Source organism: Homalodisca vitripennis, chromosome 5 (assembly GCF_021130785.1).
Source record: "Homalodisca vitripennis isolate AUS2020 chromosome 5, UT_GWSS_2.1, whole genome shotgun sequence".
Classification (NCBI taxonomy): Eukaryota; Metazoa; Arthropoda; class Insecta; order Hemiptera; family Cicadellidae; genus Homalodisca; species Homalodisca vitripennis.
This window is the reverse complement of record NC_060211.1, coordinates 136,567,782-136,582,315: the sequence shown is the minus strand read 5'-3', so window position 1 is coordinate 136,582,315 and position 14,534 is coordinate 136,567,782. Positions and strand designations below refer to the sequence as shown.

Sequence of the window (14,534 nt, the reverse complement as noted above, 5' to 3'; positions counted from 1 at the left end):
ACAATAATTTGATGTACCTATATAATATGACCATGTTAGATATTGTTATGTATGAATTTTTAGTGCAGAAATTGATTATATAAGAGCGATGAATTCTTAAGCAATAAATAAATTAGTCTCACGTTTGGATAGTTTAATGGAATTTAGTAAGATTTTCAGTAACAGCTGTAAAAGTTTTAAACATGGAACACGATGACTACTAGAATTGGAGTTTGAGGTGTCGGGTAGTCCTTTCACTTAGTCCATGCGTGTGGATTAGGATAAGTTTAAACGGGTTCTGTACAATAGGTGCCAGATTACTTCAAATGATGCCATTCCTTTCCTGTTTCTTCTATATATCCCTTATTTCATTAACGTTGCTTCAAACGTCAGACAATGGCTAGAGCATAATTTACAGGTTGATTTTCGTTTTAGCCTAATTAATAATTCCTTAAAGTTTAGATTAGACACTATTATAATTACAAATAAGTGGTTTCAATATAAATATAATACTAAACAGTTTGAATAGATAAATAAAACATTGCATCCCTTAGATGTTATTATCATTGTTGTATGCAATACGCCCACATTTGCAACATCCAATGAAATAATATATGTTATATCTTTGTGAAAATGTATTGATCGAGTTTATGTTTCAAATCCCCCTAATTGAAAAGGCATTGGTTGGGAAAGTCGATTTCGTCGTCTGCATCTGTTCTGTCTGTGCAGTCCCCTTTGATAAAATGTTTATTGTAGCATTCTTTGTTGTTGATAAATGATAGTAATTTATGTTGTCTTGTGTTATTCATGTAGTGGCTTTTTTTATAAACTCTCTTGTCTTGAAAGTTGTTTTATAAGGTGATTTCATAATGTGTATTCTATCTCTTAATGGCTAAAATTAACGCAGCAGTAAAAATGGTTCAGCATAATTCAAGAGAACAGCGTTCTGTGGATAGGGCGAAAATTTCATAAGCTTGTCATATTTGCTGGTAAGAAGTACTTATTATTTTTTGTTAATGTATAATTTTTATGCACTTATTTTATTTCAGCCGAAAAAGTAATTATTTGTATTTTTTTTGCATACTCCTGTAATTTATTTGTTGTTTTTATACAACTGGGTCTAGCCTAGTCCTACCTATAGCAAGGAATTGTTAGTTCTTATTAATTAAAGTTAATCTTTACTAATTGTTAGTGAATTGATGAATATTGATCTAGCTATTTTGGGATAAGAAACCTAGGTCTAAATAGAAAAACGAGCCAGTTTAATATATTGCTCAGACATTATTTGCTAGGCTATTTTAAAAGTAATGTGATAAGAGAAGAATAAAATAAAATCATTTATTTATTCCTTTAGCATAGTATTATAACGAATATGTAATTATATAAAAAAAACTTTAGAGTAAATATTTAAAATAAGATAGAAAAACAATAGCATTAAAACAACTTAATATAACTTATATAAATAATACAAATTTATTAACATTATTGACAAAATTAATTAAAAAGAATGCCTTAGACATGAGCAGCATAGCCTGTGTATAAGCATGAGTTGTTTAAAATTTTGTTGAAAGTAAACAAATTAAAAAGTTAGGGTAGACTTTAATAAGCGACCTACACTCATTATTCAATTGCTATTATCGAATGGTTCGATTGTTTTTATCCATAGAATAATTCGATATTACAATTTATTTAACTTAGCATATGATTTCAACTTATTAGTTATAGTAGTTGGCAATGAATATGATTAAATTTTGTAAGATATTTCTCACAAGTGGTGAGATTTGTTTAAGTGGCTTCAATATGTGAGTTTTGGATTTTTCACAAAAGCGGTTACTTATTAATATCAAGCTGGGCATGTTATAAATATTGTTGTAAGGTTGCTTTGATGTCTAAGTTTTGTTGTTTTGTAATGTTATTGTAAAATTTTTGTTTTAAAAATTGTAATGTACAAGATTCTTCTGGTTACACAGTCATTTATTTATTATAACTCTATTGTGTAAGATTTTTATATATCAAAGTTGTATAGTATATCGAATTTTTTTATAATAGCAATTGAATAACGAGTGTAGGCCGCTTATTAAAGTTTTTCCAAGTTATTTAACTATGTTTGGAATAGTAGTTTTTTAAATATGAATGAGCAAACAGCTAAAATACGATGATTATAATGTGGATATGATTTATTCCATAGTATTTGCATGTATAGCATATAGATGTTAATATAATAAGGCATTCTGTTCGAACTGACTTAGCAGGAGTTGTTGGGAGAGGGCATCAGTCAGGTCCATCCCTGGCCAAACAACATTCAGGGTCAAAATGAGTATATAGCAGCCAATCGGTGATCAAAGTTTTGAATATTAAAATCAATGGAGAATCAAATAGAGAATTTAAAGAAAGAGAACAGAGATTATTATAAATAGCATAAGGAATAGGTTGAGCAATTAGTGGTTGTGAATGTGAATTTAGTGAGTTGAAGGAATACCGGTACAATTCATACATTTTTTGGACTTTGTAGTGTTTTTTTATGTGTGTGTGAAGTTAGATTATAAATGTCTTAAAACATTAATAAATTAAATAAATATTTAAATAATAAATAAAAAATTTAAATAAATAAATAATTAAATAAATAAATATTAACAGATTAAACACACATTTCATGGAAAGGAGTGTCAATACATTTATAACGTTTTATAGTCTGCCTGCTTGGCCATTAGTGGTGGTACAGAGGTTAAGCCATTAGTCCCCAGATTAAGATACAGGTAGGTCTTCTTAGCCCTAACTTCGCCTTGTGAGATAAGACATTCTTTACCTTTTTTACTATTTAATAGCCTTCTTGTAATTCAAGTTTTTGTTGAATAAACACCCCACATGTGTGGTGCCATATGTCTCAATTTCAGATTAAGTATTGTAGAGTGGAGCCCCATGTTTGTTGCATTATATGATGTGGATCAAGTTTATGGATTAGAATGGATAGGTTGTGGATAAATGTGTTATGTCCATAAGTAGGTTGCCATATGTCGAGGTTCAATTGAATTGTTGGATGTAAGTCCCACTTTGTTAGACCTCAAATATTGAAAATCAAGTTTATGGTGTGGATCAAGTTTATGGATTAGAATTGAAAGGTTGTGGATAAATTTGTTATGATGTACATAAGTTGGTAGCCATATGTCGAGGTTCAATGTAATTGTTGGATGTAAGGCCCACTTTGTTAGACACCAAATGTTGAAAATAAAATTCATATAATATGTATATAGGCCTAATTAAATAAGTCTCTTGTTAGTGGTGTTGTTTTATGTTGAAATAGGTAGGTTACTATGTTGAAAACAATCTTCAAGTTGGTTGCAATTGGGTATTTTGTATAGGTACAATACATCAATATTGTACAATTTTAATGAGAACATACAGCACCTGCCTTCATCACCTGCGCTCACCACCTGATAGTTTACATAATTTTGCTGGAGCAAGTAGGCGTATTAAGCAAGGAGCACTCAATCATTGTAAAAGTTTTCTATTTTCCACCAAAACCTACAGCATTAAGTCATCCCACTTAAATGTGTTAAAAAATAAAGTTAGAGGAAATACAATCAGATATCTTAGCACTGAACATACATTGACAGCAGTAAAATAAGTTTTGTTAGTTATGTCAGTACAACGTTTGCTGATCTTTCCTCCGTAGGTGGAGTGATAATACTGTATTGGTGAGAGAGCATATTAATTTCAGATGTATTAAATTACCAGCAGTTGAATCTCTCTTAGGAAAAAAAGAATTTAAGTGGTGCCTGTCTGAAAATGTTCTAGATAGGTTTTCTTTTGTATTGCAGTTTTATACATATCATCCTATCACTGCCCAGTAGATACATTTTTAATAACTTAGGTATATTGTGCAATAGCTATGTAATAAATTAAACAATGCGATTTTGGCTGGAGGTATAAACATAAATGTATTTAAAAAATATAATATATTTGGTGGATTTCCCAACTAGACACAGCTGATTCTCAAACACCCATAGATAACTTAATCACGAATATAGACTGTACAAAATTAAATATATCAGATTAGCCCATGGCTTCACACGTAATTTTCTCAATCAAAGACCACTGCTTTCTTAGTGAAAGCATTGATTATGTAATATGTTGGAGCCCTACAATTGTTCTAAAGCATATGTAGACGTCCAAGGTACATATTATTTCAGTATCCAAGGTTGAGAGATTTAAAAACGTAAATACAATTTTGATTGGTTCTATTTTCGGTTTTGTTGTATGAATATACATATACAAGTCTCAAAAACCTAATGTGGTAAAAAAGTATCAACTTCTGTCTGTTTAGATTAATTTTCTATCAAAGTTATATCAAGTGCCATAGTTGATTTAGACTTGTGCCCTGATGAAGGAAATAAAATCAACTTCGATTAAAAAGCATTTACTTTTGGTTCTTTTAATTTACTTTTTGATGAAGCATTTTCAAGAGCCGCAGTAATATTTTGCTTTTTTGTCAGAATAAAGAAAATACACAACTTACCACAATTGAAAAAATTCTGAGGCCCAAAAGAGTCAGATACTACAGATTAAATTCACTTCCACTCTAATTTATTTATGGTTCCACAGTTAAGTTTATGTTATTATATTGACCACGAAAATAAACACATATACTGTATGGTTTTGGAATCCAACTTGGATTTAAAAACGTTTATTTGTGGTCTGCGATGTTTCTGGTGCTATAAGTAATATTGATTTTTACCCTGATCAAGAAAATATATGCATATGTAAGCTTAAAAAGACTACTTTAGTCAAAATGCAACTACTGTGTCGTTTGTATTCTGCTGCTTCTGATCAAGATAAGCTGTGTGCTATCCCTTTGCTTTTCCTTTAACTACGGTAAAATTGTTAAAAGGGAGACAACCAGTTTCCATAACCTTATGTGGAACACATTGACAGCTTTGTTCATCAATGTGTGTTTTAGAACACTGTTTAAATATAATTTTCAATGCATTATATGGTTTATTCATCACTGGTGCAATATAAAATAAAATTATTTTTGCAGAATTATTAAATATTCTGAGAAACTTTTCCAATATTTCTCACGTTTAAAACCTTCTTTTCTAAAAAATTTGTATTTAATATTTCAAAACCAAAATTAGCCAAATCTGTCCAATCGTTCTCGAGTTTTAGTGAGACTAACAAACGTCATTTCATATATATATATATATATATATATATATATATAAAGATATCATAACTCAGATATAAGACCATTATGCTCAACTCCTAAACTTTTTACAGTTAAAATGTAATTATTTGTGTAAAATTAATGTCAAAAACTGTGTAGGAAATTTATTTTAAATAACACTAAAACACTTTTTAAGAGATGTAGCAAGGGAGACATGGATCGATTGATATTTATCAAGCTGGTAGATATGAAATATTAACTTTCATAGTATTTTTAGTTATATTTTGAAATACATTTATCTAAAATTAGTGAAACCATTAAAAATCATTTCTTAGAACAAAAGTAAGTACTAATGATATTCAAATAAATAAAATATGAAATAGTAAGAAAAAAATTTTGTTTCCTGAAACACAAATTAGAAAGTAATTATAAAAGAAAAGAAAATGGAATTTTCCATGAATAGAAATTCAAAAAAAAATTTCGATGATAAAATTCTATACTCTAACAATAGACCAAAAACAACTTGGAAAATAATTTAATATTTGATACAGTCCAATAAAAATTTTAATAAACTATTATTTCAAATACCACAATTTATAACAACATGTGTTATTATAGGAACACTGTTAAATGATTTTTGTTACAGCCATTGTCTTACAAGTGTTACCTAACATACCTCAGCTCAACTCCATTTATATCAATAGTGAACATTTGACCTGTGCAATGACGTCTTTTAGATTTAAACCTGAGTTTAATATCAGTTTAAAAATTGTTTTGTTATTTAAAACTAAGTTTTCTACGGGGTATGATGAGGTATGATGATACGAGTATATCAAGAAATACTGTTTAAAAAAATATATTAAGTTTATTCTAAAGCCTTTTCCTGATGTAATCAATTCTTCTTTAATTTCTGGAATATTTTCTGGTATTTTGAAAGTTGGCAAAATGATTCTTTTCTTTAAAAAAGGTGTATTTTCTAAAATATTTGAAAAAGTTGTTTATGATTAACTTTTTAAACATCTTGAGTATAATGAACTGTTAGACAAACAATATCATTTTTGTCGTAGAAAATCAACAATATCTGCCAATACAGAATTTATCCAGTCCATTATAGATTCAATTGATAAAAGAGAAAAAGTAGTTGAAATTTTTAAAAATCTTACCGGACCATTTGATAGAGCCTGTCATGTAAAATTAATAAAGAAATTGAACAGCTTAGCCGTCTGTGGAAAGGAGCAGGCATGGTTTAATTCCTATTTAACAAAAAAAAAAACAGTGTGTAGAAATAGAAGAAACAATTATTTACAATAAAAGTTATTATACAAGGGCTCATAAATCACAGCTTCAGATACTGCTGCATGGTGTACCTCAGGGGTCTATCCTAGGACATCTATTGTTCTTATACTACATTGGAGGTTGCCAGGTGTGATGGAGGAAGGAGTAAATGATGCCTTGTGTCTGTATGCTGATGATTCAAATGTCTTGTTTTTTTATTAAAAGCATGAAAATATTGAAATTTCGTCAAATATTGGTCACTTAGACCCTACTTAGGTTAAGGTTTTTTTTAACAGAAGGAATCTTTTATTAAATCAGACAAATCTAATTATATTTCTTTTTCTGCTAAACAATCCAGATAAAATTTTAAACCATGACATTTTTCTAGATGGCAGACTTAAAGAAGTAGACCACACAGTTTTTAGGAGTTATAGTTGATTAGAATTTAGTTTCCGGGATAAACATGAAAATCACATTAGTAGTAAAATTTCTATTGGTCTATTTGCTCTGTGAAAAATAAGCAAAAATTAGTAATTTAAATAGGCACACATAAATGAATATATTTCTCATTGGTTCATTCATATTTAGCTTATGGAATAAGCATGTGTGGAACAAAAACAACAAACAATTTAAATAGGTTGTTGTTAGAAATTTATGAAAAAATTTAAATACACACATTCTGTTAATTTTTTTTTCTGAACTCAGAATTTTGATAGTATGTGGGTTACATATATTTGAATAAAAAATTTATGTAAAAGAATTTCTTGTTTCTATACTAAAAAACTTACAAAATTATATGTAAATAAATATACATATAATATTTGTTTTAAAAGATATATTGATCAACACAATGTCGAATTTTATAAAAAGAAAACAAATTACAAAGGTGTGAGATATTTACATAATCTACCAACAAAACTAATAAGGCAAACAGATATTTTAAAATTAAAAAGAGGTAAATATTATTTAATTAAATTATCTATTTATTATTTTGAGTAATCTTTTAGTATAAAACCAATAAATTAATTTTTAAATCTTTAATCTTTAATCTTTAAAAAGAAGAATAGAATCTAAAATTATTAAGATGTAAGTTATTATAGTACATTAAAATATACTAATGTTATAATTTTTTAAATTTATATATTTAAATTAGTATTAGTACCATTATTTAGTTTTATAGAAGTGACACTATTATTTGTACCTTCTGGGGTACATATTATAGAATAAATTGATTTGCGTATGAGTAGATGTGGTTGAAGAAGGTTGATTGTGACATAAGTCACATTTATCACAATTGGCTTTTGAGATATGTAATGTTTATTTTGTAAAATGTATAGAATTACTATATTCTATACATATTTGAAAAGGCAGATGTTCGCAGCAAATTGCTGCGGTCGGATTTCGTTAATTACATCACCCTAGCCTCGGTTCTGTGGATGATTCTAAGCACATGTGTATGCATCAGAATAAATTACAACAAAAAAACTAAAAAACAACAATTAATTAAAATAGATTGAAAATTAAATTAAAACCATTGTAACCCAAATAATAACATATATTGGTTTCTATCATATACGCGGAAAAACGTTTAGATACAAGGATGAAATGGCTATAGAAGCTCTCTCCTCAACAAGACACAGGACAAGAATAACGTCAGCTCTTGTCTTTCCATTTACCAACAAGTCATTTTGAAAATAATTAATGAATCATTAAATTTAAATAATCTATATGTTTTGCATACATAATGTTAATGTTGTTAATTTATACGTTTTTCTGATTCTTACTTGATATTGGCTAGTAAAAGGAAGAAGTTTCATTTATGTGTTCTAGCAGTAAGAATTTTGATTGGTAACCAACCATGTGTTGGAAAATATACTTACGTTAATGTGTGAAATATAAAACAGTGTTTTAATTAATACATTACTGCTGTGAACTTTGTATTAAGAGAAAATTTGCACAATTATTCTTCACTTATTAATAAAAACCTACAGAAAAATTGAAGAGGTGAAAAATAATTATATAAAAGTTTGTAAACTGAAACAAACGTATACATTAACCAATACATATAATTGAATAAAATTGAATCTCTAGTCAGTAGGAAAATGAATACGTGAAAGCTACATATAATATTTAGTAGTTTACATATTTTAGAATTCGTTTTAATCATTTCAGTGCTTTTGTGATATTGTGTAATAATATGTTTTTAATTTGTTCCAGGTAGCTGGATTTTTATATCAACAGAGTCAACAAGTCAATTTTGCAAAGAGAGTATTTTAGGAAGAAATGAGTGTTTCGTTGGATAAATGGAAGTGGGGAATCAAGGGCAAGTTGGAGGAGTGGTGTACACGGAAAGGCAAAGCTTAGACACTGTCAGAGCTCTACACCAGACTGTTGTGTCACTAAGAGCAGCTTTAGAACAGTCACGAGCTGAACTGCATTCTCTGAGGCAACAAGTTCAAGGGAAAGTTGATCCTGCTGTTTACGAAAAAACCATAGAGAAACTATCCCTAGAAAATCATGTATTACGACAGCGAGTTCTATCTTCTGAAAATGTTAACTCTTTAGGAATTGAAATCTCTTTGTCTCCTGTCCCACCAATGACAGATCAGAATAAGAAAAAGTGCATGGATCCAACAGATAATGTAGAGACAGAAGTGGAAGGAGACACAAAAGTGTGCGGTTCAGGTGAACATAATGGTTTGGTTGATCAACCCTCTATAGAAAATGGTGAAGAAGTTGAAAAATCAGTCCAAGAAGATGGAGATCAGTCAATATCAAGTGCTACAAGTCAACACGGAGCTGGGACACGCCGCAGATCAGCAAGGGTGAGTCGGAGGACTCGGAAGAGTTGGATGACATTGAACTCATATTTACAACTGATGATAAAGAATTGAGTGGACTGCATGAGGATTTAGTTTCGATATCAGAAAGTGAAGCTTGGCATGTAAAAAGAGGAAAGGATAGAGATGTAAGAGATGTAGTTTCCAATTCGACTTTAAAACACACTTGGACACAGTCTGTTTTTGTTGAAACAGACATTTCCAAATGTGGAGTTATCGATGAAGATGAAAGTCCTCAGGTTTGTAGACGCAACACTTTGCCTAATGCCATTCCTTATAGACCCATAATACACCGAGAAGCAGTTAGTGGAAGTAAAAGTCAGTTAGTAGACCAAAGTCAGAGTTCTCCTAGACCGTTGCTTGTAAAGTTTTCTCAAAATGCAAGGAGCCCAAGAAGCACTCGTCCCATACTTGCTGAGAAAAATTCAAACAAACAAGAATCAGAAGCACAGACTGATATTACAGCTTTGCCAGCACACTGGAGATCCGAAAGTTTTCTTGCCCACCATAAAGTTGCCCATAACTTCACAACGTTACCATCAAAGTTTGCTATTCCAGTTAGTCATTGTGCTCCGAGGAAACAGTCACTAAGACTATCGGAGAAAACCCAAGAAGCGAGAAGAGTCCTCTTGTCAGATATCAATTTTACAAGCATGGTCCCAGAATTATCCAGAAGTGCTGATCACTTATGCAATGAAGCTATTAGTACATCAAATCTTTGCAAAAATTATCCTCGAGCTTTCTCGTACATGAAGAATGCAGACAGTGTGCTATCTCCAGGCTATTTGGGCCGACCTCCCTGGTCCCCATGTGATTGCAATAATCGACATCCCAGTTGGGAGTATTACCAAGGTTCCTTAATGTCAATTCCTTCACCATCAGTTATGGACATGTCAGAGAACACAAGGAGGAGGCACTCGATGAAACCTTCCGTTTCCTCATTGGACACTTGGAATAGTTCATACTGTGTGAGACCCAACTGGTCAGTTCCAACATCTCCAACGCATTGCCGACGCTCTCGAAGTGTTCCTTTCTCAGCATCTTACATGCATACTGCTCAGCCCGAGTCCAGTTGCTACAGTATGTGTTGTCCTAACAGAAGACAGGATTCCAAACTGTCAATATCATCATCTTCAAGAACTTTCAGACCACTGACATCATCGAAAAGCCAAAATCGAGTAACATTTCAAGGTTAGTACTGAAAATATTATTATTACAAGATAAAAATATAATTTTTATATCATTTACTAAGTTATTATAAGAGAAAAAGTTTTAATTTATTAACCGGATTTATATTATTTTAAATTAATATAGAAAATAATCTTATAATATTACTGGGTACTGGTTTAAGTAAACAAAAACAAAGCAAAGTAAATATCTGTAATCTTACTTGTATCTTAAATAGTTAACAATTGAATGTGAGATACTTAATTTAAATACAAGTTTTAGAATACGAGGGGCTACCCAAAAGAATTATTTTTTAAAAAAGCTATATATTATCAAATTTTTTACTAATAAACCTTATCTTTTCAAAATACTCTCCATTACAAGTAATATGTTTGTCCCACTGTTGTTTCTGGTGTTCGAAACATTTTTGGTACTTATCTTTAGAAACGGCTGACAGCTCCTCCCTAGTTTTTTTCTTCACCTCTTTGATGTTGTGAATCGATATCTTTTTCATGCCCTTTTTAATGCGAGGAAATAAGAAAAGTAGCACGGTGCCAGGTGAGGCAAGTAAGGTGCATGATGCAGCGGAACCATGCCATTTTTAGCCAAAAACTTTCTGATAGAGATGACTGTGTGTGCAGGTCTGTTTTCATTGAAGGGTCATTCCATGTCAAGTCAACCAGGTCATGACACCCACCTCTTTAGATTTTGATGAAACTTGGCACAATTGTTGCATTTGCTATCCTATTGATAAATGCCAAATTTTATTTCTCTATCTCTTATAGTTTTTTTTCTACACATTTTTTAATTTTCTTAATTTAACACACGATTTTAGGCCTCGGATTTCGCGTCTTGCAATGTAACGTGTAGCTTAAAAAATTAATATCTTGAAAACTATTTGAGATATCACCATGAAACTTTGCATAATATTTAATTAATATATTTAAAATAAAGAAAAAATACATTCACTAACCTATCTCAACTCCAAAAAATAATAAAAATATTATAATCAGAATTTTTTTTTATTTGAAAACCGTTGTTGGGATTTACTAAAATTGCAATATCTCAGGTCTCAGACCTGGTAGAGTGTTCATATTTTTTTTTACATAGTCCTAGATACATAGGCTAACAGATAAACAAAAAAGATGTATGGCTTTTTCACATGTTTGACTGATATTCAACATTATTTATGAGTAACAAAATTACAGACCAACTAAAAGAATACGCAATTTGAAACATTTGGTTTGAAAGTAAATTAAAGTTTAATTTTAACTTTTCTTGTATTAAGTTGTTATCAGAATAAAAATACTCAATTCAACTTAGTACTCAAGTCACTTTCAATTTAAAAGTATTTACAAAACCTTTATGAAGATAAATTGTAAATTACTTACTACTGATCATGTTTGTATCAACTATGAAGTGTTTAAAATTTTATATATCCACTTATTTTTTATAATTATTTCTAAAATCAATTAATTATTGATAGAGCAAGGGGTCAGAACTAAGACATGACAAAGATTTATAAAAGAGACATTATAAGCACTAATATTTACACAGCCTGTATGACTCATCTATCTTGTCTCAACAGGATCCTTTCATGTTGGTTCATGCTCCTAGCTCTACAGCTAACCACTGAACACTGCCTCAGTTTAGATCTTGCTTTGAGTGAGTGAAGACTTCTTGTGCAGTGATTGTGATTTTTAATTTTATTAAGTGAAAAGTGAAACATAACAGTTACAGTATATAACTATGTGATTTCCATTAAATGTTTTTTAATCAAACTATATAGTTTTGAAGTAAAGATGCACCTTTTAATTTTGGAAATCAACAAGAGTCAATTTTTCTCTGACTCAGTGATTGTGTAAAAATAAGCGAATAGGCTAGTTACAGGTTGTACCTATTTTTCTTCTTGGACTTTAAAATGGGGTAAGCGGAAATCAAAATGACAAATCCTCAAGCTTGTAGCATTGGACTATTTAAACAATCAGACTGTTTTCAGACAACTTATACACTTTCCAAAAAATTACAATCTGTATCACAATTAACTGAGGAAGAAAAAGAATTAATTCAACTTAGATCTGGAATCAATTTAATTGAATTTAAAAATGTTTGTTCCCATCACAGCTACTACTTTCTCAATGTGTTTGAAAAATATCAAACGGTATGCATAGATCCATTAAAAAAACACAAAAAGCCAATAAAAAAGTCACTAAGAAGTGTATTTTTAAGTTTTTCAAAACAATTGTGTGAAAAAAATACTTTTATTAAACCTGGACAAAAGATATGCCCTTCATGTCGAAACTTCTGTGAAGAAAAAACTAAAATCACTGAAAATGAATCTGAAGACGAACTAATGATTGAATTGGATTCATTTGAATCTAGAAATGTCTTCCTTTTACAAACAAATGCAGCCTTAGATGATTTGGGTTTAAACTCCAATTAAACTTCATAATTTGTCATCACATAGTAAGGGATCGTATTACAAAAGAAAAGTTGAAAAAAGTAACAAAAGAAGTAAAGAAAAAAATCTCCAAAGCTCTAGATTATGACATTGAAATGTCAGAAGACGATAAAGAAGATGAAAGAAATGTTATCAAAAAAGCAGAAGATTTTGATAAGCTCGTGGGCCTTTTTAAAAGAATAACTATGTCTGTTGGGAGATCCCAAAAAGTCCAGATTCTGACTTTGGTGCCAGAATCTTGGAGCCAGAAAAAAGTTGCTACAGAATTTCAGGTGACCGAATATATGGTAAAACAAGCAAGAAAACTTAAACGAGAGGTATCCTAGCTATCCCTGACCCTAAAAAAGGTAACACACTCTCCGAAAACACAGTTAAACTTGTGACAGACTTTTACCAAAGTGATGAGAATTCAAGAGTTTTGCCCGGAGCAAAAGATAAAGTGAGCATTAAAAAAAATATTTATATGCAAAAAAGACTTATTCTCAGTAATTTGAGAGAGCTTTAACTCTTGTTTTAAATGGGAATGCCCCGACTTGAAAATAAGATTCTCGAAATTTTGCAGTTTAAGACCAAAGTGGTGTGTTCTTGCTGGGTCAGCAGGTACCCATACAGTATGTGTATGCAGCATACACCAGAATGTGAAATTGTTACTAGATGCTGTAAAAATTGAAGAAAGTTACGAAGATTTTATCAAGATGTTGGTTTGTAATGTTGAAAACAGTGAGTGTATGCTACGCCATTGTGACAACTGTCCGTCTGATGATGCCCTGATTGAATATTAACGACAAAATTGAGCGAAGATTATGATTTAGAAGAAGAAATAATTATAAGCCAATGGGTTAATACTGACAGGACAGAAATGGTTAAGCAATCAATCAGCGTTGAAGACTTTATTTCTTTACTGAGCAAATCTGTAGAAAACCTAATCCCACATTCATATATTACAAAATCACAGTCTAAAACTTTCAAAAAACTGAAAGAAGATCCGCCTTTCAATACTGCAATTGTAGTAATGGATTTCAGTGAAAATTATTCTTACACCATTCAAAATGAAATCCAAAGTTATCACTGGAACAGAGGTGGATGCACAATTCATCCAGTTGGTCTCTACTTGAAAAAGGATGATAAAGTTTTAATTTCCAACCATTGTTTTCATAAGTGATGATTTACAACATGACACTTGTTTTGTGAATTACGTACAAAAAGAAATTTCGAAATGGCTGAAAGAAAATCATCCCGAAATAAACCAAGTTCATTATTTCACTGACGGCTGTGCTGGTCAATACAAAAATAGAAATAGTTTCAAAAACCTAACAAACCATCATGAAGACTTTGGAATGAAAGCCGAACATTCATTCTTTGCAACAAGCCATGGGAAATCAATATGTGATGGCTTGGGAGGAACTATTAAGAGAATTTTGAGAAAAGCCAGCCTTCAACTTTCAGATGAAAATCAAATCAAGACAGCAACTGCAGTTTATGACTTCTGTAAAGTCAACATTGAAAAAATAAACTTTCACTTTATTGACACAAAAAATGCTGAAGCTTTCAGATTGGAGTTAGTGTCACGATTTTTAACCACCAAGACTATTCCCGGCACTAGAAGTTTCCATTATTTCAAACCATTAAATACAAATGAAATTGAAAT

General features: G+C 30.6%; 1 protein-coding gene across 1 annotated transcript in view; it reads left to right on the top strand.

The window, feature by feature from the left end:
• Nucleotides 1-673: 673 nt before the first annotated feature.
• LOC124362925 overlaps nt 674-14,534 on the top strand; it is a 35,749-nt gene continuing 21,888 nt past the window's right edge. The window contains exons 1-3 of the mRNA XM_046817819.1: nt 674-968; nt 8,636-9,038; nt 9,176-10,449. Coding sequence (XP_046673775.1) covers nt 8,722-9,038; nt 9,176-10,449 — 1,591 coding nt within the window. The 5' untranslated portion in view covers nt 674-968; nt 8,636-8,721. The remainder of the gene's footprint in view (nt 969-8,635; nt 9,039-9,175; nt 10,450-14,534) is intronic.